This window comes from Condylostylus longicornis, unplaced genomic scaffold, assembly GCF_029603195.1.
Source record: "Condylostylus longicornis isolate FDR11 unplaced genomic scaffold, ASM2960319v2 ptg000014l, whole genome shotgun sequence".
NCBI classification, from domain to species: Eukaryota; Metazoa; Arthropoda; class Insecta; order Diptera; family Dolichopodidae; genus Condylostylus; species Condylostylus longicornis.
In genome coordinates, this window is record NW_026577983.1 from 2125324 (window position 1) to 2150582 (window position 25259).

At 25.0% G+C, this 25259-nt stretch overlaps 3 protein-coding genes across 4 annotated transcripts; 2 read left to right on the forward strand and 1 right to left on the reverse strand.

The window, feature by feature from the left end:
- Positions 1-478: 478 nt before the first annotated feature.
- Positions 479-3101, forward strand: LOC129605730 (SAGA-associated factor 11 homolog). 2 transcript variants are annotated; one of them, XM_055515639.1, is made up of 4 exons: positions 479-725; positions 893-1115; positions 1171-1341; positions 1486-3101. In XM_055515639.1, exons 2-4 carry the CDS (start codon positions 896-898, stop codon positions 1668-1670), a joined length of 576 nt encoding a protein of 191 aa, XP_055371614.1. In that variant the 5' UTR covers positions 479-725; positions 893-895; the 3' UTR covers positions 1671-3101. The 2 variants fall into 2 exon arrangements, with proteins under 2 accessions (XP_055371614.1, XP_055371613.1); XM_055515638.1 differs by having other exon boundaries at positions 480-725; positions 797-1115; positions 1486-3100.
- A 116-nt stretch (positions 3102-3217) lies between these two features.
- Positions 3218-5348, reverse strand: LOC129605727 (trans-Golgi network integral membrane protein 2-like). The gene has a single exon (XM_055515634.1). The coding sequence runs from the start codon at positions 5242-5244 to the stop codon at positions 3964-3966; it is 1281 nt and encodes a 426-aa protein (XP_055371609.1). The 5' UTR covers positions 5245-5348; the 3' UTR covers positions 3218-3963.
- Positions 5349-6241: 893 nt separating this feature from the next.
- Positions 6242-9085, forward strand: LOC129605726 (zinc finger protein 235-like). The gene is made up of 2 exons (XM_055515633.1): positions 6242-7960; positions 8051-9085. The coding sequence occupies exons 1-2, from the start codon at positions 6334-6336 to the stop codon at positions 8182-8184; spliced, it is 1761 nt and encodes a 586-aa protein (XP_055371608.1). The 5' UTR covers positions 6242-6333; the 3' UTR covers positions 8185-9085.
- The last annotated feature ends 16174 nt before the right edge of the window (positions 9086-25259 follow it).

Sequence of the window (25259 nt, forward strand, 5' to 3'; positions counted from 1 at the left end):
AACACAGAACAACAGCAGGACGGCAAAATCAGCTGTTTAGTATTATATGTCACACACACAGAAAAAAAGGACCAATGATGTCAAAAGAAACGCAGAATTCAGAAGACAGAAAATAAAGAACGACATATTTTTTGATATTCCAGAATCTACTTTGAAAAAAAAATCAACTCCACTCCCTTTGTTAAAAAAAATATGACAAAGTATTTGTCATTTTTGAAATTTTCTGCAATTATCTATTTAAAATGTATTTAAAAAAGAAATTTGCTTTATAAAAATATAATTTTCTTCTGAACATTGTCCGAGTGTTGTATAACTCAAACAAGGTAAACAAAATATACATAATATCCAAAAAATTTATTTGTTAATGTATGTACTTAGCTTTATTATTTTGAACCTTAAGTAAGTTGTTTGTTATAAAATAATGCAGGTGACTCTGGTGTAGAATTTCACTTCAAATATATCAATCAATTATCAAATTTGCTTTAATTTAATGAATGACTGTGACACTCGTAGAATTACAATATGCATTTGCATTGCAGCATGGAAAATAATATATTGAAAAGAGTAAACTTTTAAATACTAAGTCTGAAATTAAAAAATATTAAAAACTTAAACATTTGTTAATAAGTTATTAAAAATATTCCAACCATTTTGTTGTATTCATTAAGAAATATTGCAAGGGCAACATTAAATAAATGAAGAAAAAATAATCACGGGCATAAAAGGTAATTCAAATTAAATTTATTAAAACAACTATGTAGTTACTTTACATATATTTCAATTATTGTATATAAAGAAATGAAATAGTGTGAAAATGTTCCTATGAGCTATTACGTAAAAAAGTCTCAAAAATTAAATAAAAAAAATACTGAATTCATTTTTTGTACTTAAGAACATGAGTCAAAATGTGAATTCGACTGGCTCTGCGACGGAAAAGAAAATAGGTTATTCAAGCGAAGCTGAATTATTAAAAGAGTTTAAGCAATTCTTGACTGTTCATCCCACCTCAAAGGATACTGCCGCGAACTACCTCTATCATTCTCTAGTAGACGATATGATTTTAGGACTTGTTTTGGAAGTTCATCATGCTTGGCGTCTTGGTTTATTGGACGATGGTAAATTTTTTGTTTATATGAGAAAAATTTTAATTAAAATATCCTTTATTTGTAGCTTTAGAGGAACAGTCTAAGAATTGCGCACCATATTCGGGAGAAAATTCTTCTATATTTAATGTTTTTGATCGTAATCCTCCAACAAAAAAGTCTACCGAGTGTATATGTTCTCATTGTGGAAGAACTGTTGCGGCATCAACGTTTGCTACGCATTTGCAAAGATGTATGGGTAAGAATTGATTTGAATTTTATCTCGGGAAAGCAAACATTAAAATATTTATGTATGCAAATTAACATAATTCTGCATTTAATAGAAACGTGGAATATTTATACACGAACATATTTATCAAGATATTTTATATTTAAATTTCAGGCATGCAACCATGTCGGCAGGCATCCAGGTTAACTAGACAGAGATTAGCTACGCGAGAAGGAACAACCTATTATGGAACTCATGCTAGTGATGATGATGATGACGAAGAAATATCAGAGAAGCGTAAACGAAGAAATAATTCTAATGTTAAATCAAATGGTAAAAGAAATGGAAAAACTTCATGAAAATAGGACACAATTTTAATTTTATTTTTGAAGATTTAGTTTTAATTTTAGTTATACATACATAAAAAAAAACTGATAAATAATTATAACATTAAAAAATTAAAGTTGTATATAATATTGTTTAACAAAAAGCAAGTGATGATGTGTGAAACTTTACATGTAAAGAGTAAAACAAAAAAAAAACATTAGTTTAATACGCATAAGATTCTTTATCATAAGATAATCAAATCTTTATTTAATTTTTATTCAAATATAAATTAGATTTTAATGATTGAGTGATAAATAACGATATTACTTCATAGAATCATTCTTAAATCATAAGTTCTTAGAATCTTGAAATTTTTAGAATCGTTCAAATTCAATATTATTCTCAATATTACAATGCATATACATATATTATTTTATATACATACATATGAACCTGATAGTAAAACAAAAATTACTAATTTTTTGTTAAAAACTGTATACAAAATATGCACACATATTCTAATGAAATAGTCTTTATTCATTTACGACTGGATATGCTTTTTTATAATTAAGAGTTCCCAAGAGTAACCATCCAATTTTTGAATTTTTCCTAAAAATATTAGAACTATAATGTTATGTAAAACTAAAAGAATTATCAATTATAGCCAACTTTGCACCATCATGTTTTTCAATGGTAATTGTAAACAGCTGAAATATTAGTAACTAAAACAGTATATTATGATATTTTAAAAGTTTAATATTTCAAGGTATTATAAGCACAACAAAATAAAACTCGCCACTGAAAAAATTTAATATTGGACAAATTAAATTGATTTTCTCATTTTTCTACCAAACTTTGAAAATTTTCACAAAAAGTTTTTCAGTTAAATGGCCAAATATTGTTAGCAAAAGAAAGAAAAATCAATTATATGTTCAACGTCAACGTTTACGAAAGAGTCAAAGGTGTGTTAAAATTGTATTTGGAAACGTGTAAACTTAACAAGGACCTACAAATATGAAACAAATAGAAGGAAATTAAAACAATATGAAATTTAAAATTATTGGTTTTGACCATAAATGGGATAACCAAAACTGATTTATATAATGTAATATGCGTATTATATGATGCGTATTAACGCATCTTTGAATTTATCCAAATAGTGTGTAAATATTTTTATGTTGGATAACTCAAAATTAAATATGAAAATAAAATGCACGAAAAAAAGTAAGCATTTTAAACTATTTTTATTCTATAAAGGCACTTGTAATTGTCGTCATTTTTTATTTGGTGAATAAAAAATGCTACTACAGCCCTTTGATCATTATTGGTGTTTTAAATATAAATATAAATTATTAAAATTAATACCAAAAATAACTCATATTAAAACAATACTTATAATAAAAATTATAAAATAAAGAAACATTTTATATATAGCTGTAAAAAAATAAATTCAATAATTTGACAAAATTACTCAATTTTGATTTTTATTCATTTTTTGAGTTTTTCTATATTTATTACATTAACGGAAAAAATTCCGGAAAATTACTTTTAGATTGGAAAATGGTTGATTGATAGATGGTCCGAACAATTTTATTAACGGTTGTAGGTAAGAATTTTCTTTATTTTTATCAAAATAGATGAATGACACCAAAATATTGAAAACAAAATTTAAAGTTTCACATACATATTTTTTTATTTCATTCATTTGGAATTTTGAGTATGTGGGCAAAAAAATTAAATTACTTTAAGTTAAAATGAAAAAATTTATATACATACATATGCATATAGCGAAAATTATATTTCTGCTTTTTAAATAGTTCAATGAAAAAAAAGTCCCTTTAATATTTTTTTTCCAATTCCAGTATTGAAAATATTAAAGATCTAGTGAGATCGTCTCTAGATAATTTTAAACAAGAGTATAAATAATGTAAACAGGCACTATGAATTTGATGAGAAGCGACTACAATATACACAAATGAAAAATTAAATGAAGTGGTATTTTTTTATGTTAAAGTAGATTTAATTGAATTAATTCTATTCGAAATTCTAAAAACTTTTCTTCGGTTTTTGTGCTAAGACGCAATCCTTTAATGAACTTTAAATATGTACACAGAATAATGTGTGATCATGAAATTCAATTAGTAAATTTTTCTTAAAAAGATTGAAATGTGTATCTACTTTTATGATCCGTTGTATTTACGTGATTGTTTTGTAATTTTGTTTATTTCAATATTCTACTTTTCTTTTACTAATAATCTAAAAACCAAAGAGCTACCTAAGTTTATTACAATTTCCTTTCTATGGTATTTATGATCACCTAGCGCATTAATATATAATTTGAGAACTTCTACCGCTATACGGGGATGAAATTGCTTCTTCTAGATTACTATCCAACTTGCTGTATGAAGCTGTATGTTTTCTCCTACCCCTACCAGATTTTCCACGACGTCCTTCTAACATTAAAGCTAAAATTTTAGTTTTGTTATGATATATAACATAAAATACTATAGTTAAAAACATCGCCATAAAAAGATATGTGAAAAAGTTTGAACCGGCATCCTCTTGTACAGTATAATATTTTGTTGAAATTATTGGTTTTTGGAATTCATTGTCGTTTATATTGTGATAAGATTGACTTTGTTCAACTTTAGGTATATTATTATCAGTATTTTGGATATTTTCCTCCTCATTCTCATAACTTTCTTCGTTATCAGGTTGAAAAGGTAAAGATGGAATTAGATCTTCGTTATTCGCTTTGGCATTTTTGTCTTGTTCAATAGGCTTTTCAGTTTTAGCTGCATAAAACGCATTAGCGTCATCTTCATTTGGTGATATATTATTAGACACGGTATTTATACCTTTTGTATTCTCGATAGCTTTTGATACCACTTCAGGTGTGATATCTTTAGTTACTGGCTTCTTAGAAGACGTTTCCGACTTGGAATCGGCCTGAGCCAATTCAGTTTTTTTTTGTGTAACTTCAGGATCCGGCAACTTTGAAGATTTCGAAGTTTCTTCTATTATATCAGTTTTTATATCGTCGGCCTTTTTTACTTCAGATTCGGTTGCCTTTGGTTCTTCGTTTACTTCAGATGTCTTGCCAACATTTTTCTTGTCTTGAATATTTTTTTCTGTTTTAATTTTGGTGTAAATATAGTGCAAAAGGGAACATCCTTTGTCTGGCAATTTTTCTTTTAAAAGACCAGATTTGCAAAAACAAAATGCTAAACACGTTTCGTCATGCAGTAATAATTTTGCAAACTTGGAGTCCTGTGGCATGTTATCATGAAGTTCCGCGCAGAATATTGTTTCATTAGCCCTACTTCTCAAAGTTTCTTGGTAGTTTATTAAGTCTGTTTCCTTCTCAGGGCCAGATAATGTTTTTGTATTTGCAGAATTTAGAGCCCCACTCAACGCTTGGAAAAAAATATCAAAATTGGCATCGTCTTCTCTAAAACATTTCGATTCTTTGCCGAATTGTATGAAAAACTGATACTTTATATTTTTTGATTTAAAGTCGTTCCAAATTGATTGTTCATTATTACTTATACTTGCGGCCAGCACATCTGATAAAATTATTGTTAGGATATAAATGACTACGAACATTTTTGAAAACAGAAATTTTTTGATTTTTGCTGTTATAACTTATGAAAACAAGTTAGAATAAAAATTACATTTCCAAAATTTATTGCTTTTAGACAAAAATTGGTATCACAATGTCAAAATTAAATATAAACAAACTTACGTTAGCACTTATGTTAGAGCAGTATTACAAACTTGAGTGATATTTCTTGCGTTCTGTATTTTATTTATTTCTTATTTAAGTATGTATGTATCTACATATAGTATGTACTCAATATCGAGTATGAATTTAAATATTTAATTTTACTTTTTTTCCCTCTTCAACTTTGTATTTATTATTAATTATTAAATACTTTATTTTAGTTAAGTTATTATTATTATTAATTACTTTATTTTAGTTAAGTATAGTTAATATTGGTTGTTTTATAAAAACGTTTTCATAAAAAAGAAAAAGTCTTTAAAAACGTTGTAGATCAATTTTTTCTTATCGTTAAAAATATTCTACAGAACATTTTTGAAAAAGAAAGTTTTAACATTGCTGCAATTCATATTATTTTAATCAAATAGAAGAGAAAACGAAAAATTATAGTAGATAAAAGTTTAATATAAAATTTTTATAATGCTTTATTTCAAACCGACAAAGTTTAATAAATCGCTTATAGAAATCGGTGAAAGAGAAACAGGGTTAAAATTTTAACAAGAATTTTCATGTATTTATGTTACGTAATTGTGTGTGAATCAAAGGTAAAAATGTTTTGGTATTTAGTACAATTTTTAATTCTTTTATTACTTCAAACCTATTAATTTATACTTTATAGTTTATAGTAAGGAATAAGCTTCACAACTAAACATCCTTGCACTAATTAAAGATTGTAACGTTTTGGAATAAAAATTTATGTAGCTACATTGCATTTTCTGTAATTGTATATTGTGAATGGAATGAAATAACAGAAGAAAATATTTTGCGATAGCAACAGTTGCTGTCAATTTTACTTGTTTTCTTTTTTGTTTGTAATTTTTGGCTATGATTTTGTAAAGAATAAAAATTAATTTTATCTCTTAATCTTTAATGTTTTCAAATTTTGAAGTCTATTTTTTTTTATTTTTTACAAAATGGGACGAAAATATTTAAAAAATGAAGTTAAAGATTTGGGTGAATTTATAGAGTTTAGTAATGGCTTTTGTGAATTCAAATGCAAAATCTGCAAGCAAAGTCTGAGCATCAAAAATATTAGTCTTATTGCGAATCATGTAAAACAGCATTTTTCAGAGCATATCTCAGAACATGTTGATCCCATATCAGAACTCAATGAGCTATCATGTAGTAAAACTTTCAGTACGAAAAAATGTACTCCATGCGAAATTGACACGAGAACAGGGGTATCTTCCATTGCGTATGTTACCAAAAAGGAAGAATCAGAATTTAAATCTGAAATCAAATCTCCCCTAGAAAATGAGACTATTAAAAATTATGAAGAATGTATGGGGCCTGAAATCATGGGGTATGGGGAATGTATGAAATCTGAAATCGTAAAAAATTTAATATGTACTCAATCAAAAGATAAAAATGGCACAATGAGTAAAAATCACGGATATAATACTCAAATTTTTTATGACAAATCAACATATTTGTGCGATTATAATGGTAAATCTGTTGAAAAAATTAACTTGGCAGACAAGCACGAAAAGTCCTGTAATAAAAGCTCGATAGAAGCTGCTGGGCACAATAAATTGAGTTCTCATCTTATTCAAAACGTTGTTAACAATCCGAAAAACGATTTAGAAGATAATTTAAGTAATTCAGACAGTCGAGATGTCAAAAACATTGTAAGCGATAGCATGCACGTAGATTCAATGTGTTTTTCGAAGCCTATCATGCAATACAATGAAAAGCTGAATAAAAATGATGAATCCAATTTAAAATGCAAAACTAAAGCCGTGGAAATTGGGGATAATAATACTTTTACATGTGGAAAATGCAATGTTAAATACAAAAAATTTGCAAACTTAGTAAGACATCAAAAGATATGTCAAGGTAAATCCAAAAACATCTTGAAGCAGGCATCCGTAAAACTCAAAGAGAAAAATGAAAATGGTATGTATCAATGCCCCAATTGTGAACTAGAATTTTCTAAGTTGGATGAAATTGAATCTCACGAGAAATTACATATAGTACGTACAAATAAAAATAAAATTCAATGCGAAATTTGTGGAAAATATTTGAGTACGGGTGCCGGTCTAGATCTTCATTTAATGAGGCACACGGGCCGATCTCCATTTAAGTGCTTAGTATGTAATCGTGGGTTTTATAACAAGTACACATTAGCGTCTCATCAACAAATTCACAATTCAAAAAAAGAATATAAATGCGAGCATTGTAATAAAGAATATAGCAGATGTGTTGATTTAAAACGTCATATTCGTTACTCGCATTTAAAAGAAAAGCCCAATTCCGTTATGTGTGATTTATGTGGGAAGTCTTTTTCATTTACGTTTAATTTGAAATATCATATGAGGAGGCATTTGAATTTAAAGCCGGTAAAGTGTGATAAGTGTAGTATGACTTTTGTCGAAAGAGGTGACCTTAATAAACATTTAATAACGCATAATCCTGATTACAAACCTTTTGTTTGCGAAATTTGTTCAAAGAGCTTTAGTCGCAAAATAACCTTAACCAAACATCAAAAGCTGCACACTGGATTAAAAGAATATGTTTGCAAAATTTGCGGAAAGGCTTTTGGCAAGTTATGAATATTTTCAAATCCTTTAGAATTTTTATTCATTTCAATGTAAATATGTATGTATTTGTTACTTTATTTTTATTTTACAGCACAATCACCCGGACTATATATGCACATGAAAACACATGGATTTAATATTAAACCTGAAGGGGCTGGCTATTATGAAAGACAATCTCATTTACTATTTCGAAATATGAATTCCGACAGAGCCAGTTTCACCTAATAAAATTTTTCGCATAAGATTATTCATAATATTGAAAGTGTAATTGTTTAATATTAAATCATTTAATGTTTGGATACAAACAGCCGTTATGAGCAAGATAAGTTTTGCCTTTATGTAAGCTGAAAAATCACCAATGGAAAAAAATGACAGTTTTTTATATTTTAACAATGTTTCATGCTCTCAATAAGGCGCTTGGAAAAAATAAAAGAGAGCTAAATGGTTGAAAAAATATCTAGATGAAGATTTATTTTATTGTCGGCTTCATTAGATTCGAGTTCAGAAAAGTTTCAACAACAAAAAAAAATTAAAATGTGCAAATTAAAAAAAAACTATTTAGTATAAATGGAGAAAGAGCAAAAAGCAAGAGTATAACATGACATAAACAAGTGGGCGAACGCATTTGCATGCAACCTCAAAAATAGCAAACAAATTTATGTATCAATTTTCACCTATCAACAATGCACATACTTTGGTAAGTTATATCGGAGTAATGCACGTAACACTTATTTTAAACACGCACAATGGCGGAAAAGCAGAAAAGGAAAATACTTTATAAGTTAAACTACATACATATGATTGTATGTGTATTAATTCGCACATCTGCATAATAAAAGAAAAATTTGTTTCAAATTATTTTATTCAATTCAATAAGTTTTGTAAGTATTATAATAACATAGGTATAAGGTATGAATATTTGATCTGATTTATAAAAACATATGCATTTAATTAAGATCAGCCTTTCTACATTATAGAAAATTTATTTTTGTTTTTCCGGACTAAGGTTTCTTTAAACTGCAGCCCCGAAGGGTTTTGATAAAAATTTTGTTTTATTATGTATACGTTATTAATCCTGTAACAAAACAAAACATAATATTTTAATAGACATAAAAGTTCAACCAAATATTGATTTTTATTTTTATGATAAATTGAATGATAGAAAACTCTTTAAAAGTACCTATTTTTAGATTTATTTTGCAAAATGTTTAATTTATTGAAAAATTAAAATTGAAGCAATTAAATATCTTCCAATGCTTATACGAAGAATTTTGCACAATTTTATTGTTTTTGAAAGAATTCTTGCGCTTAAACAGAAGTATTAAAATTTTTTTTCAATATTCCTTTATTTTTTTACGAACACGGCGAACACAGAAAGTGGCGAATGTTTGTGTTTAAAGAATAAATTTTGTTACAAATATTTTATGAAAATTTTTGGGAATTGTACATACACTAAGGCCCCCAGATACGACATTTTTAGTTCCAGAAATTTTTGGAATTGTCCTTTGAGGCGGAAAAAAAATGTATGGAAACAAAAAGTGAATTAAACAAACTATGTTATAGTATAATTTACCTGTTTTTTAAAAAAAGGTAACGAAGTTAAAAAAAAAAAAACAACAAAATATAATAACGAACTTTAAAAAACTCAATTATGTGATAAGAATTTTTAACTAGAAATAATTCATTATTAAGATAATAAGATAATAGTTTTTGAGTTTGACTATAAAGTTTTGTTCAATTTCGGCAAAGGGATCTAGAATTATTGCAAATTAATTAGAGAAGGTCCAGTGCGATTTTGATCCACTTTTTGATCAAAGATTTTCACTTTTTATAACGTGGATCAAAAAGTTATGGATATAAATCAAAATAGCACAAACTTTAAAAAAAATTTGCGCTCTATGTTCCATTATTTTTCATACACTTGTATTATAAAAATGATTATATCGCGAAAAGAAGAAGTTTAAAGTTAAAACATACGTAAAATATGAACATTTAACCCAATTAGATTGAAAGAATTTGAACAATGGTTTCTACTAAATTAATAATTCTGTATGAATTTCCTAATCACTTGAAAGAATTTTCTGCTGAATAGACACTTAAATATGTATATATTAAGCGCAATATTCTACGTTGATTTTAATAAGTGCATAATTATGTAAGAGCAAAAGGTTTTTTTTAAATAAAATTTTCTATTTTTATCTACATACATATGTATATCTTTAGAATTTTGTACACTATGTGCCTAAGTTTCTAACTACGTAATCAAAATTCTACCTTTAGTTGCTTATTACGAGTATTCATTACAAGATTTTAAAATGGCTATCGCTTTAGGTTATGAAGCTTGATTTGTTTTACTAGACCAGGGAAATAAAAGACTACCAATTCCGAAAAAGTAGTTTCTCTTCTGAACAAAATGGAAATTTCCTCTTGTTGTATTTTATATACATATGTACATATTTGTAATTTATTTACATATAAACATATGTTTTTGTTGTATGTACATATATGTAAACACATTTTGTGCGGTAAAATAAGCTGGGTAAAACCTGGCAAAACTAATATCTCAAGGTTGCCTGCAAGCATGTGATGCTCATATGTTTATTTTGTTCAAGCAACAGCTTTTTAACTAATTAAAAATATATAAAAAATTGATTTTAACTAATTAATAAGTCAAAAAATATTTTTATTTATTTTATTCTTTTGAATTGACAGGAGTAATTAATAAAAAGAAATATACAGTTACAAATTTTTTCCCTTTGTTTTAAGAAAATTAAAAACGTTATGAAGAAAATCAATCAAGGTTCTTTTGTTTTTAAATCAAAACATGATGTTAGTTGCAATCGAACTGTGATAACTTGTATCCGTACACTTTGATTTGACAATGAATTTGATAACAGCAGATTCAATTTAACATGTACATATGTAGATACATAGGTAACAGGCAATTTTTTTTATCATTATGACTCATGGTAATAATTTAGATGAAATTTTTTACTAAGAATAAAAATACATACATATGTATCTCATTAAAAAGTGTCGTATTTGCTTGTTGAATTTTAATATGCATATCGCCTACACACTTTTTTGTTATTAACGACTGAACTGTTTTACAAATAGATTTATACATATGTATATACTTACATATGTATATTATTTAATGAATTTCATAATACATACTAAATAATTTTCGCTCATTATATTTTATCGTATTAAGCAAATTACATATGTAATTTGTTATGTAAAATTATAAATTAAATTATGTTCTTACATAATGAAAAGCAGTTTAGTTTTGTTTTACAAAAATAATTTTCATAAACTCCATTTATATGTACATACATAAATATGTATATACACAAATGATTTATTTTAATTTTTCGTTTGTGATCCTTTCCAATATACCTACATATGTGTGAATTATTTATAATTTTTACTTTTCTTTGATCTGGGTTAAATTTTTTAATCTGGAGTTAGTTGATCCTTTCTTATGAAATTTAGTTATTTAAAGTTTTGTTTTTAAATTTTAAAAATCAATTCCGGAATTGCATTTATAATGAATAAGTTCCTGAAGGAGTATATTTGCATAAAAATGGAAGGGATGATTATAACGCAAAAAAATTTGAACTAAATATACATATGTAAGTGCATTACTCAGATATTGTATTGTAATATAATAGAAACATTCCATTAAACAATATCATAGATGATGTCGTCACTATGATGTTAATTTCTTGGAAATATATACTTATGGATGTATGTTCTGGAAAAGATAAATTAGGTAAAACAGCAGAAAACGAATTCAGACCTAAAGTAGCTGCTTAAGCTAGTAAATAAAAATGAATTTTTTGGAAATGACCACATGATAATTTCGTTTGTTCTATTTTTTTCTGTATAACAAAAGCTATATTTGTACTATCGTGATAATTTTGCGTGATTAACTTTTGTTATAGTTAAACTGTATATTTTGAAACTTTAGAAATCCAAAAATTTATATACATATGTACATACACGTGTAAGGGCACTTGAAACAATTTAATTTGGGAAAAAACTTTGATATTTTTAACAGCAAACTGTATGATTTAATGAGAAAATAAAAAATATCAAACAATAATGTTGATTGTTTTTCTTTACTTGCATTTGTAATTTGCATATACATAAGTACATATGTGTGTAATGTATATACATTTTTTGCACCTATTTTTTATGCTTTCAATTTTCAAATTTTTACAAGGTTCTATAAGTTAAACTTTTCCAAGAAATAAGAAAACAAATACAAATAAAATTTTATACTTTTTACATAACATATTAAAAAGAGTGCTGTAGACCAAGGTTAAATTTAAAGACTTTGAACATTATTACACATCGCATGTGAATTTCCACTCGAAATATTTAGATTGAATAAAGATGAAATACGAAAACATGGTTAATTAAAAGTTTGAAAATATATTCATTCTATTTATACACATTTAAGTTTTTTATATTATAAATTAATGATTAAGTTATTAAATTAAATATAATATAACAACACATACTTACATACATAATATAAATGCACGAACGAAATTTATATTTCATGCCGAAGTAGAATTCGGTAAAACAATTACGAATGTCTATCAAAAACTGTCGAAAAGATTTTACAAATACATAGTGTTTACACTAATTTAGAGATTTATAAATTTATACAAGCCTGTAACACTATAAGTGTAACGATGGAACATAATTGTATAATGTGATATGATATAATGTTAATATCACAAATGAAGTTCAAATCAAATATTGCTGCTACAAAATTGATGATCATACATACAACGTATCGTAGATATGTGGAAATTTATACCTATTTTAAGTACTCACAAATTAAAGTTAATGCAAATTACATTTAATTTTATGCTTTTTCAGTACAAATTACATTCAGTTTTATGCTTTTTCCCTAATAACATACACATGTATATACGTTAAGCATATTTTGATATGCTTTCATTTATGCAAGAATACCTACAATGCTATACATTTTATTTAGGCACGTGCATGGAGAAATATGTAAACAAGTTCCATATCCATAAGTATTATGAAATGGGGCATATCGAACTCGAAACATGTTCTCAGGAACATATTTACCTTTATGGATTTACATAATATATTTATACAAATATTGTTATAACTAGACTTATAATGTAATTTTAATTACATATTGTATTACATATTATTTAATTTATATTGGGTTTAATTTCACCAACTCCGTTAAAAATAAAATGAAGATCAACAACCGAATGAAAAAAAAAATTGCAAAAATCAAAACATAAATTGCACAAAAATATAATTACGATACCATTCATGAAGATAAAATGCTTAAAGCTCTCTTTTTTATTGTTATACATATGGTAAATACTGCATGGTACCTAAATTAAGCTCAATATTATTTATTTTTTATATCATATGTTGTTGTTATGTATAATATTTAACACAAAATGCTGTGGATGATGATTGTGAGTAATTTAAACTATGTATAAATGTGTGGATGTATTACAATTAGAAGTAAAAATTACATAAGTATCTACATACACATTTTTTTAAATTGAATGCTTAGTTTTCTTTAAAAATGGGAACATTTTTTTTTCTGATTATTTCAGAGGAAGGGATATTCAGTTCATTTGGGATAAAAAGGAAACAGATAGGTCATTTATTAATGTTGAAATAAAAATATTTTCATGTTAGAAGCATTCACCAAATATAAACATGAGATGATATTCCCGTTATAGTAGACTAACTTTCATAATATTATTAATGTAATCACATATGTACATATGTATATAAATAGATTATTTGCGTTTTAAGATTTTAATTTTTTGATATCTGGTGATCTTTTGCTATTAAATTATTATATCAATAAATTTTTGGAATAAATATGCATACGCACATATACATAAGTACCTACGTACATTATTGAGAACCAATAATATTCAGGAAATTTTTATGTATAAAACAATATACATAATTTGTATTAGATATATAATATAATTTTTATTATTTAGTGTGTGACGTATCCAATAATATAAATATAGAACTTTAATTTATTTTTGTATGCTACGTCATTTTGATGACATAATATATGTACCTATATGTTATAAACACGTATGGTGTGATCGTATAAATTACATATTATTATAAGAGTTAATAAAATTCATTCGATAAAAGTTATGACGATCTCTTAATATCTTGTACGTGTATAATATTTCATAAGATCGATTATTCTAAGAAGCTTAAAGAAGTTTTTCATATTATATATTTTTATTTTTTATTAGTGATTGAACATCGATATACGGAAACAACTCTTATCATATATATATATGCATGTATGTATATGAGAATATAATATATATAAACATTATACCTATGTATATTAATTGTTATAATATAGTAAACTATTAAACATGTACATACATATATGCACATCTAAACAATATATACCTAAATGTACATACATATACACATACATACATAATACAATGAATGATTCTATAAAATAACATTATTTAAATACTTAATACTTTTTTTTTTTTTTATATAATTATATAATTTCAAATTCTGTAGTAGATAATCACATAAATATATTAGTAAACTTGTATTTATGTATACTTATAATAAACATACTCACATACATAAATTATATTAAAAATGCTGTTTATAGTTGTTAAGTTGGTATAAGATCACTTTATGGCACAAATAATAAAAATGAATGCGCGATCTTGTATCAAAAGCGACCTTGGCCTAGTGTTTAAAAATCCAAGAAGTAAACAGAAAAAAAAAAAGAAAAAAATTATTTTTAATGATTAACTAAAATTTATTTTAATGAATAATCGAATACAAGTATTTTGAATCGATATGATCAACCCGGAAGATTTTTAATTTTCTACATTTTTATGTATTATAGAAAAATGAATAAAAAATCAAATGCATTTTTGTATGTCAAGATAAACTTGAGAAAAAAAAAGAAACTGCTTGAAGCATAATGTAATTTGTGTCAATAATTATAACAAAAAAAAAAAATAAAATTAAAATTAAAATAATGAGCCCATTTTATAGTTAGATTTCACTTTTTTATCTAAAGGTTTTTTTTTTTTTTCAAATTAATTTTTATTACACAACATTTTTCTGGTAGCTTTAATCCTCGTAGCTTAAGACTGATGGACGTAACAAATATATTATATTAAATTTTTATATATTATTTTCGCAATTACTAGATTTATTAATATTTATTTGATTTTTCAATAAAATTTTATTGATTATTTATTTTTATTTTGTTCGAAAACATTATTCCATCTACTATTTTATATTATATATTTTAGGTTTATTTTATATTTGTACCTTATTTTAGTTTAGAACCTCTTAAAAATTAAAGTTTAATTTTATTTAACTGTTTTTCATTTTTTTTTTTGTGTTGTTAATATTTTATTTGTGATATTTGCCTAAATTAAAAGTATAATTTAACCTGTTCTGTTAAAAACAAAAAAAAAAAGTTTAACATTAAAAAAAAATGTAATTATTAAAAAAAAAAAATACGGAAAAGGTGTATTAAAATCAATAAAAATTATTTAGTAATATTATAATTTAAACTTGCTTATTTTTTTTTTTTTTGCCTCGCTTTTTTAACTTTAAAAAATTTGTTTTAGTTACATAGTTAATCACATTGTCAAGTTTTTTGTAAATAAGTATACATCATTTGGCCATCATTTGATGGATACGCTACCAATTATAAAATGTAATTTTAAATTTGGTTCGACGATTTACATAATATATTGCCCGTTCTGTATATTTTCTTCCTCAACAACGAAATTACGGTGAATTTTTTTAAATATTAAGTAAAAATTTTGTTTACATAACATGTACATATATGTTTTTCATAAAAAAATTATGTATTATATTAAATGTATGGGTGGATGGTTAAGTTGTATTCTAGCAAGACACAAAAAAAAACTAAAAACTCAGAATTTTAGGAGCAATTAAAAGAAGAGTTTTCAGTAAAAAATGCATATAATATGTAAATAAGTAAATTTATATATGAACATTTAAAATACTTATGGAAATCCCCACTTTACAATTAACATCACACTTTATATTAATTAATTTTTACTGTTAGTTAAAGGTTTTAAATAAATCAAATCTATAAGAATCCTTTTCAATTATTTTTACTTGATGTACGAATAATTTAAGTTAAATATTCTTCGCCTTTATTTGAATGAAGAGCTCACTATTTCGAAAATATTGTAAAATATGTGAAATATAAAAATTTACTATAGATCAAATTAACCTTAATACTCGTATAAATTTAGAGCGAAAATTGTGCAAGGATTTTCAAATCCATATTTTGGAATTAAGATGTTTTTTACCCGAAAGCTTTATTAACTAATGAATGTACTATAGAGCCAAGTAAATTTTTGTTTGTTAATTTTGCCAAGTTTTCTTGTTATATACTCTTTCTGCTTATTATTTTCTGATCAATATATTTTAAAGAGGTCTCAAAGTATTAGAGGCCTAATCTAGCACGTGTATGCCCTCCACACGACTTGAATTTTAAAAGTGAACATTACTGTTCAGCATCTTCATAATACACAATTTTGTATTTTAATCTGACGTATAATGCAATTTTAATGAATTTATTTTTTCATGCAAAAGTACATTTTATTTTTTTATACAAGATTTTAAAAATTCCAGTTCTGGATGGTTATGTGTAATAACCAAAAATGCTATACAAAATAATAAAATATTTAAAAATCCTTAAAATTGAAATAAATTTTTAATTACAAGGTTTGCTTAAAATTAATACATACGTATATACCTATTTAGTATGCGGTTAAACAAAAGTTTGAGTGAAGTTGAGGTTGGAGCTTGAGTTTCTGCGAAATTTTTAATTAACGTACGTAAATCCAAATAACTAGGTTTTATTAATTATTGAACAGTGGTGGAATAAGATGTCACATACAAAAATTATATCCAGTTTAAATACAGATGATGTAATGATTTTGTTCCTACAATTGAGAGTTGTTCAGGTAAAAAATGTAACATGTACTTTTTCAACAATAAAATTTCAATTGTTGAACAATGTAGAATGGTCATGGTGGTTTTCACTTACATGACCGCTCATAGAATATTAAACATTAACAACATTACACTATGTGAAATTCAATTAAATTAATAAAATATTCTTAACTAGATTTGGAAATAATATAAAATATATTATAATTAAGACTTTGTTAAAAAAACTCAACAAAAGATATGAGAACGGGAAACTTAAAGATGTTTGCAAACATTTATTTATTTTGATGTTAAAGAAAATTAAAAGTATTTTTTTTAAATCAAATCTTATTTTCAATTTTAAAATATTTATCTACCAATTTTTGATTTTTAAATAGTTTTTTTTAATACAAGTTTTTATCATGGTCAAAGTTTCTATGAAACTGGATCGATAAATTAATTGAATTAATGTGATATATAGAATTAATTTATTAAAAATGTTTGTTATAGCGTTTGTTTTAAGACGCTAGCTTTTGTTTTTGATAACGAATTCAGTTGACAAAAAAAAGCCAATCAAAAAAACAAAAATTTCAATCTATTTTCTCTCATTTTATAGAGAAATGCAAGAATATTTAAATATACTGTGAATCTGTGATGAAACTCTAAAAAAATATTTCTGATATTTTGATTACATAAAAGAAAGCTTTTAGTTTTTTTATTAAATACTTTTTATTTAATAAAAAAAAATTATAGAATTTGTTATGCCATTCGTTTCATTTCAAAGTCACCCTGAGTCAGAATGTTTGAATACCAAATTTCCGGAATTTTTAAAGCCGAAAAAATGTTGGGAAACTTAAAGTTTAAGTTAAAATACTGTTTTTAACGCTGAGGTTTGCATAAGAGCTGGAATGCCATCTTTAAAATAAAAATAAATGTAAGTATTTGTAAAATTAGTTTTTATAATCTAGTAGGGGCGGAATTTTTGTTGTATGGTAGCAAGTATAAGTTAAGATTTTGAAATTTGAGTTAGTATTAAAAACACGATTTTGAAAAATAATTAGCAGTTTCAGGCCTAGCTGTTCCAAATATGGAACACTAGTTTTCGGGAGTACGTTAAATTATTAAAACCTTTAATTAAAGCAAAAGTAACGAAATTCAAACTTTATTTAGAAAATATTTTATACAAAAAGAAACATTTTTGAACATTTTAAAGAATAATAAATTACTTTATATTGAAAAAATATTGAAAACATGTTTTAAATTCACTTCTGCATTTGCCATGGCATTACATGCTGTTTGGGGAAACAGAAACGATATCTAGATATATTAAATTCTAGATATATTAAAAATTTTATTCTATAGATATATTAAATCTAGATATATATTAAATTTTAAAATCTAGATATATTAATTTTTTTTTTTTAAAAAACTGGACTGATTAAATGATATTTTTTTAATTTTCTAGATTTTCGGATAGAAAATCTATAATTAGCTATATTGAATTATTATTAAGTTAACTTGCAATACTTATGCATTCAAAAACTTATTTAAATTCCTTAATTGTGAAGAATATTCCTGCGGAAATGAATTTGTTTCTATATACAGCTGTGTATAAATAAGTGTAAAGAAAGTGAAATGACTTTTCAAAATATTTCTTTTCCATTCGTTACTTAAAAATTTCCTATTCTATGGTCGCTCTCAGCTACCGTTGTAGCATTAGCCTGCAATTGTCTCAGATAAATTATTTAGGACACCATTCTATATCATATAAATTATCTAATACCACACTACCTTATAGTCTTCATTTGCAGAATCTTCATCAGATAAAAACTCAGTCTCTGCAAATTGCCATTATTTCCATAGTTGATTCAGAACTTTTAAGAGGATTCCAAGTGATATTCATCCTGCGACTGAAATTAAATTTATTTTTTTAAATTTATCTTGAACATAATATGTTAGAGTACTTTTCTCTTATATGCGACTTGAGAGTAAAACTTTATGATTAAATTAAACAATAAAAGAAAACAACGAAAAACAAAAAAGAATTGAAAATATTTAAAACGCGTTTTATGTACGAGTGTAAGTAATGAAATTATTAAATGAGTAATTAATTTGTATTTTAATAAAAGTAAAACGGAAATAAATAATTTATAATAATGTTTGCTTTATTATCAAATTAAATTAATAAAATTTAATTAATATTACCAATAATTATTATTATTTTTATTGAAATAAATTTCATTTTATTGTTTGTTTATGCAACAGTAAATTGCATTAATTTAATTAATTTAATTTTATTGCATCCTTGCAATCATTGGTCTCTTGTAATCGAGTCCAACTTATAAAATAGGGAATTCCTATATTGTTGAATATTCTTGGTATACGAGTACATATAGCAAAAAACAAGTAAGTTATTATACGAATTTATTAATGCCAGTGGTTGAATATTCTGAGTACTGCTCTGTATTCGAAATGATGATGATAATTTATAGAATATACCGATTTATGTAAATATACGATTTTATATTTTAAAAATTATTGTTTTGCAAAAATATAAACCGTAAGTAACAACATTTAATATTTATTTTTTTTAAATAAAATTTGACTATAAGAACGTAAAATCTGATCTTTGAATATTTTATATTTTGTGAGATTTACATACGCCATCATAAATGATTTTATATATATATAAATAATTAATAAAAAAATTTAATGATCTATCGTATCGATACAATTGAACATGTGTGTATGCCCTATGAATGAATAAAATATACTTTTTAATATTATCAAAATAAGTTTGTTAAAATAGGAAATAATAATTCTTAGCGCATTACCGTAAAATTCACCAATATTATGAGTTTTTATAATATTAACTTTACTTTATAATTATTGAGTAATGATTAACAAAAATTATTTTCGAAATAAAGAAATTTTTATTTTATTAAGAAATTATATTGGAAAATATAACATTTTTTTTATAATAATCAATTTTATAATAATTTTATAAAAATTAATAAATTATAAGACCAATTTAGGTTGAAATATATATACGTATGTATATTCTATAATTAAATTTTAAAAAAATATACGTATGTAAATGTGTATGAAGTCTATATAAAACGTTTTCACCGTTTTAATATTTGGCACGTTGTTTTCATACAAAGTACTTGATGTAAATATTTATAAATTATTATTCATCAATTCATTAATATTACAAATAAATATATTAAACAAATTATACAATTTTAAATGTTTCAATGGCATGTTTTTTTTTTTATATTCTATTTTAAATAATTTTCGATTATGATGGTATATGTACATACATATATGTATGTATAAATAATAATAAATTTTCTACACTGGTATTGGTAGTTAATGTTCCTTAAAGATACTGTTTTAAACGAAGCATAATTAATAGTTTTAATATTGAATAAGCTATACGCAATATTTGGAAAGCTAAAGCTATAATTTGAATTTAAAAACAAAACGGCCGATTTTTTTTTCTTTTAGGAAAGTTATTAATAATTCGAACTTTTTTTTAAGTTTTGCTTTTGTAGTGCAATTTTAATAATATACAGGGTTTTGCAGTTCAAAGATCATTGAAGAATTAAACTGCGCTTGGTAGTTTTTAGTTAAGGCTAAGCAATAAAAGTTTTAGTTTAAAATTAATAATTAAATAGAACAGTTCGGCTCTTAAAAAAAACAAACAATATTGTAATAAACGGACATTAAAATTGTATTCGAAAAAAAAACTCGGGCACATACTGTGTTTTTGTCATTACTTTAACTTTTTCTTTTTATTTTAAATTATTGAACATTTTTATTTAATTTAGTTTTTTTTTTATAATTTATAGTATTATAGATTTAATAGTTCTATTCAAACTATAGTATTGTTTGATACAAAATTGTAAGTATTAGGTTTCAACAACTCAAATTTTAAAATTTTGTATTTAAGCAAATGTGTGTGTCTATATAATGAGTGTTATACAAATAAAAGTGCGTGAAATAATTAAAATATCTATATTTGAGTTTATGTACTCAATAAAATTAAAATAATAATTTCGAAATTAAATAATAAAAATATATGTAAATATGCATACAAAGAAATGGTAAACCAAAAGTATTCAAATTCAAATTTTTAATTTTCTTTTGATTAAGTACGAATTTTTGCTGTATGAATAAAAAATAAACATTTTCATATAAATTTGAAAACTAAAAAAAATTTCTGTAATATTTAAAATATTTAAAAAATTTTTAACATTGACTTTGAACGAAAAACAACATTTAATGTAGTTCAGCTACAGAAAAAGACAAGTTAAAACTAGAAATTTCTTATTTGTAATGTATTTTTAATTTTATATTTTAAATTTATATGTAAATACATACATCTATACAATTATATACGGTACATATAAAGTTATGCTCATTACATACTGTACTTTTCAGGCACATTTCCAATCGAATTAAAAAAATACACCTTATCTTTAATACAAAGATCACAATATTTTTATGAATCCTACCATACGCTTTTGAAAGTTACTATCATTCAAAGTACCAAATTTCAGTTTTTGATAACGCAATGTAACGAGAGTCTCAAATATTTTTGAAATTCTGTAAATACAAAAACACTTGCACCTTTCTGTCTTGAATTTATTTTCCTTCTAGTTGTTTCCAATAAATTTCCTCTGATGATGTAAAAGACTTTTTTTTTTAATAAGGAAATTAATTTTAAATTATTTGAGAAAAATTGTGGGTTTGTAATCATTTATATGTTTTGTTGTAAGTGTACACGCAATAGTATAAATAATAAGATTTTTCTTACAAGAACCAATCTAAAATTTTATACAGTTTTCAATCCAATTTTCAATTACCAAACTGTAAATTTTTAATTTCAAACTACATACTTTGAAACTTTTTATGGTGCCGGTAACATATACTACAAAAGCTAAGAGCAGATCTGCGATAAAGTCTTATCACCGTTTACATATGAGGCTGAAGTTATTTAATAGAGCTTAGATTTAATCTCACATCAAAATTAAATAATTTTTCTATTAAAATTATAACTGAAATAAATATCAGGTTCTGATTACTGTTCAAAGCTTCAAAAAAATAATAATTGGCATTATTCTTTTAAAAAATCTAACAGTAAAATAATTTCTTTTTATTGCCTTCAAACAAAGATTGATGAAGATGTCAAACGGTATTTGCACATATAACTTTCATCAGACTTAGATTAAATTTTAGATTTTGTCGTATATGTAAACAGTATAAATAATGTATACTTTAAACGTATCAAAGTAGTTAGAAGTAACTCAACTATTTTTCTATTTTTATACCCTGCACTTCGTGAAGGGTATATTAACTTTGGTATGGAGTTTGTAACTACTTGAAGGAGTCATCTGCGGTATGGACATATATATATATTCTTGCTCAGCGTAAAATTCTGCGTTGATTTAGACATGTCCGTCCGTCCGTCCGTCCGTCCGTCCGTCCGTCCGTCCGATCGCACGATAACTCAAAAACGAATAATGCAATCGACACCAAACTTTCACAAGTTGTTTCTTTTGGGCCAAGGACGAACCCTATTGTTATTGGACCAATTCGGACAACGGGTTCGGGTAGCTGCCATACAACTCAAAGAGTTTATTTTAATTATTTCAAAAACTAATAAAGGTACAAATATAAAATTTTGTATACATGTGTCCAATTATATTCTACTTATGCTCTAAAAATTTTAATGAGATAGCTGCACCGGTTCGGGTGGCTGCCATACAACTCCAAAAGTAAATTTTTTATATTCGGCAAAATAATAAAGTCAGATTCATAAAACTTGGCAGTCGTGTGTCCAATTATAGGTCAAAGATATTTCTGAAGTTTTGGTGGAATTGCTTGACAGGTTCGAGCAGCTTCCATACAAGTCCAAAAGCTTATTTTAAATATTTGGAAAAATAATAAAGTCAGATTCATGAAACTTGGCAGTTGTGTGTCCAATTATAGGTCAAAGATATTTCTGTAGTTTTGGTGGAATTGCTTGACAGGTTCGAGTGGCTCCCATACAAGTCCAAAAGCTTATTTTAAATATTTGGAAAAGTAATAAAGTTAGATTCATGAAACTTGGCAGTTGTGTGTCCAATTATAGATCAGATATATTAGCGAAGTTTTAGTGGAATTGCTTGGCAGGTTCGGGTACCTGCCATACAACTCCAAAAGCTAATTTTAAATATTTGGAAAAATAATAAAGTCAAACTCATGAAACTTGGCAGTTGTGTGTCCAATTATAGATCAGATATATTTCTGAAGTTTTAGTGGAATTGCTTGGCAGGTTCGGGTACCTGCCATACAACTCCAAAAGCTAATTTTAAATATTTGGAAAAATAATAAAGACAGATTCATGAAACTTGGCAGTTGTGTGTCCAATTATAGGTCAAAGATATTTCTGAAGTTTTGGTGGAATTGCTTGACAGGTTCGAGCAGCTCCCATACAAGTCCAAAAGCTTATTTTAAATATTTGGAAAAATAATAAAGTCAGATTCATGAAACTTGGCAGTTGTGTGTCCAATTATAGGTCAAAGATATTTCTGTAGTTTTGGTGGAATTGCTTGACAGATTCGAGTGGCTCCCATACAAGTCCAAAAGCTTATTTTAAATATTTGGAAAAGTAATAAAGTTAGATTCATGAAACTTGGCAGTTGTGTGTCCAATTATAGATCAGATATATTAGCGAAGTTTTAGTGGAGTTGCTTGGCAGGTTCGGGTACCTGCCATACAACTCCAAAAACTAATTTTAAATATTTGGAAAAATAATAAAGTCAGATTCACGAAACTTGTGTGTTCAGTTATAGATCCGTGAAGTTTCTATAGAATGGTTTCACAGGTTTGAGTAATTGCTATACAACAATGAAAGGTGCAGGGTATAATTCAATGGGTTCATACCGACTGAAACGTTTTTACTTGTTTAATTTTTGTTTTGTAAAGGAACCTAACATATTCGATCAATTTTAACTCTATTGTAGAGTTGGATTTGAAAAAAATTTTGTAAAGAAATTTTACGTATTGTTGCGCATCGCAAATTGTTTACGTATGTACATAAGAAAGTTTTGCGTGTTATTGAGTAGGTACTTACTTAATTGTATTAGGCTTATTGCCATTTCTCTGAGCTAATTATGAATATTTTGTAAAGGTTTTAAATTTTTTTGATTTCATTGAATTTTGCCATAGCGTTTTTGTTATTGATTGTGAGAAAATTTAAGAAAATTTTATTAGCAAAAATTAACATTCCATTAATATAAAATACGATATAATGAATACATATACCACCTATACAATTTTTAACAGCTGTTTTACTCTTTTTCAATTCATATTTAAAAAAACAGTAAATGAAAATATAAAAAATATGCACAAAATACATACATAATTAAATTAAGGTTAAATTCCAAAAAAAAAAAAATGCATATTCATTATGATAACTATGATAATAACAGTTCTTGCCAAAATTATAAATTGATTTTATTAATCTTTACAAAAAATAACTTAATTATGATTAATTTAAATTATAACTTCCTTATTAAAATTAAAATATATAAAATAAGAGAAAATAAAAGTTCATTACAAAAACTGAATTTAAAATTATTATTCTAGGTATTATTACAATATTTCAAAAAATAAAAAAGCCAATATTATTACAAAAATATTTCTCAATTGCATTAATCCTCAAGTTTTTATAAAATCATGAACTTAGTCTCATGTTATATAGTTTTCTTTCTATGTATTAGAAAATAATTAAAATCATTGAGCTTCCTGAGCTAAGTTTTCTTTGACTTTAACTTTGGAGTAAACAAATAAAAATATATATACATATTGTAATTTCTTTTACATTTGTATTTAAATTGTATATATTCACCTACTAAGGTTATTTACGAGTCACTTTCGAATTCATATACTATTTAATATATAACTTTGAAATACGCAGAAAACAAATCTTATATACATACATATCTAATATTTTTTTAATATTGTTAACTGTAAAAAACTTTATTAAAATGTTTATGAAAATTTCAAAATGAAAGAATATTCGCGTATATTTCCTATTTATGGTTTATAAAACAATGTTGCATGTTTAACTGGTTAAACGAACATTGTGACTCATAGACATTTCATAATATTTTACAATATTTCATAATTCTAGTAAAATATTTTTATTTTAATAATAACTTAATTGAATTTTCATCTTACATAGTAAAAAATTATTTAAAATTAGATTATTGTCTAAGCATATAATGTATACATTTAGA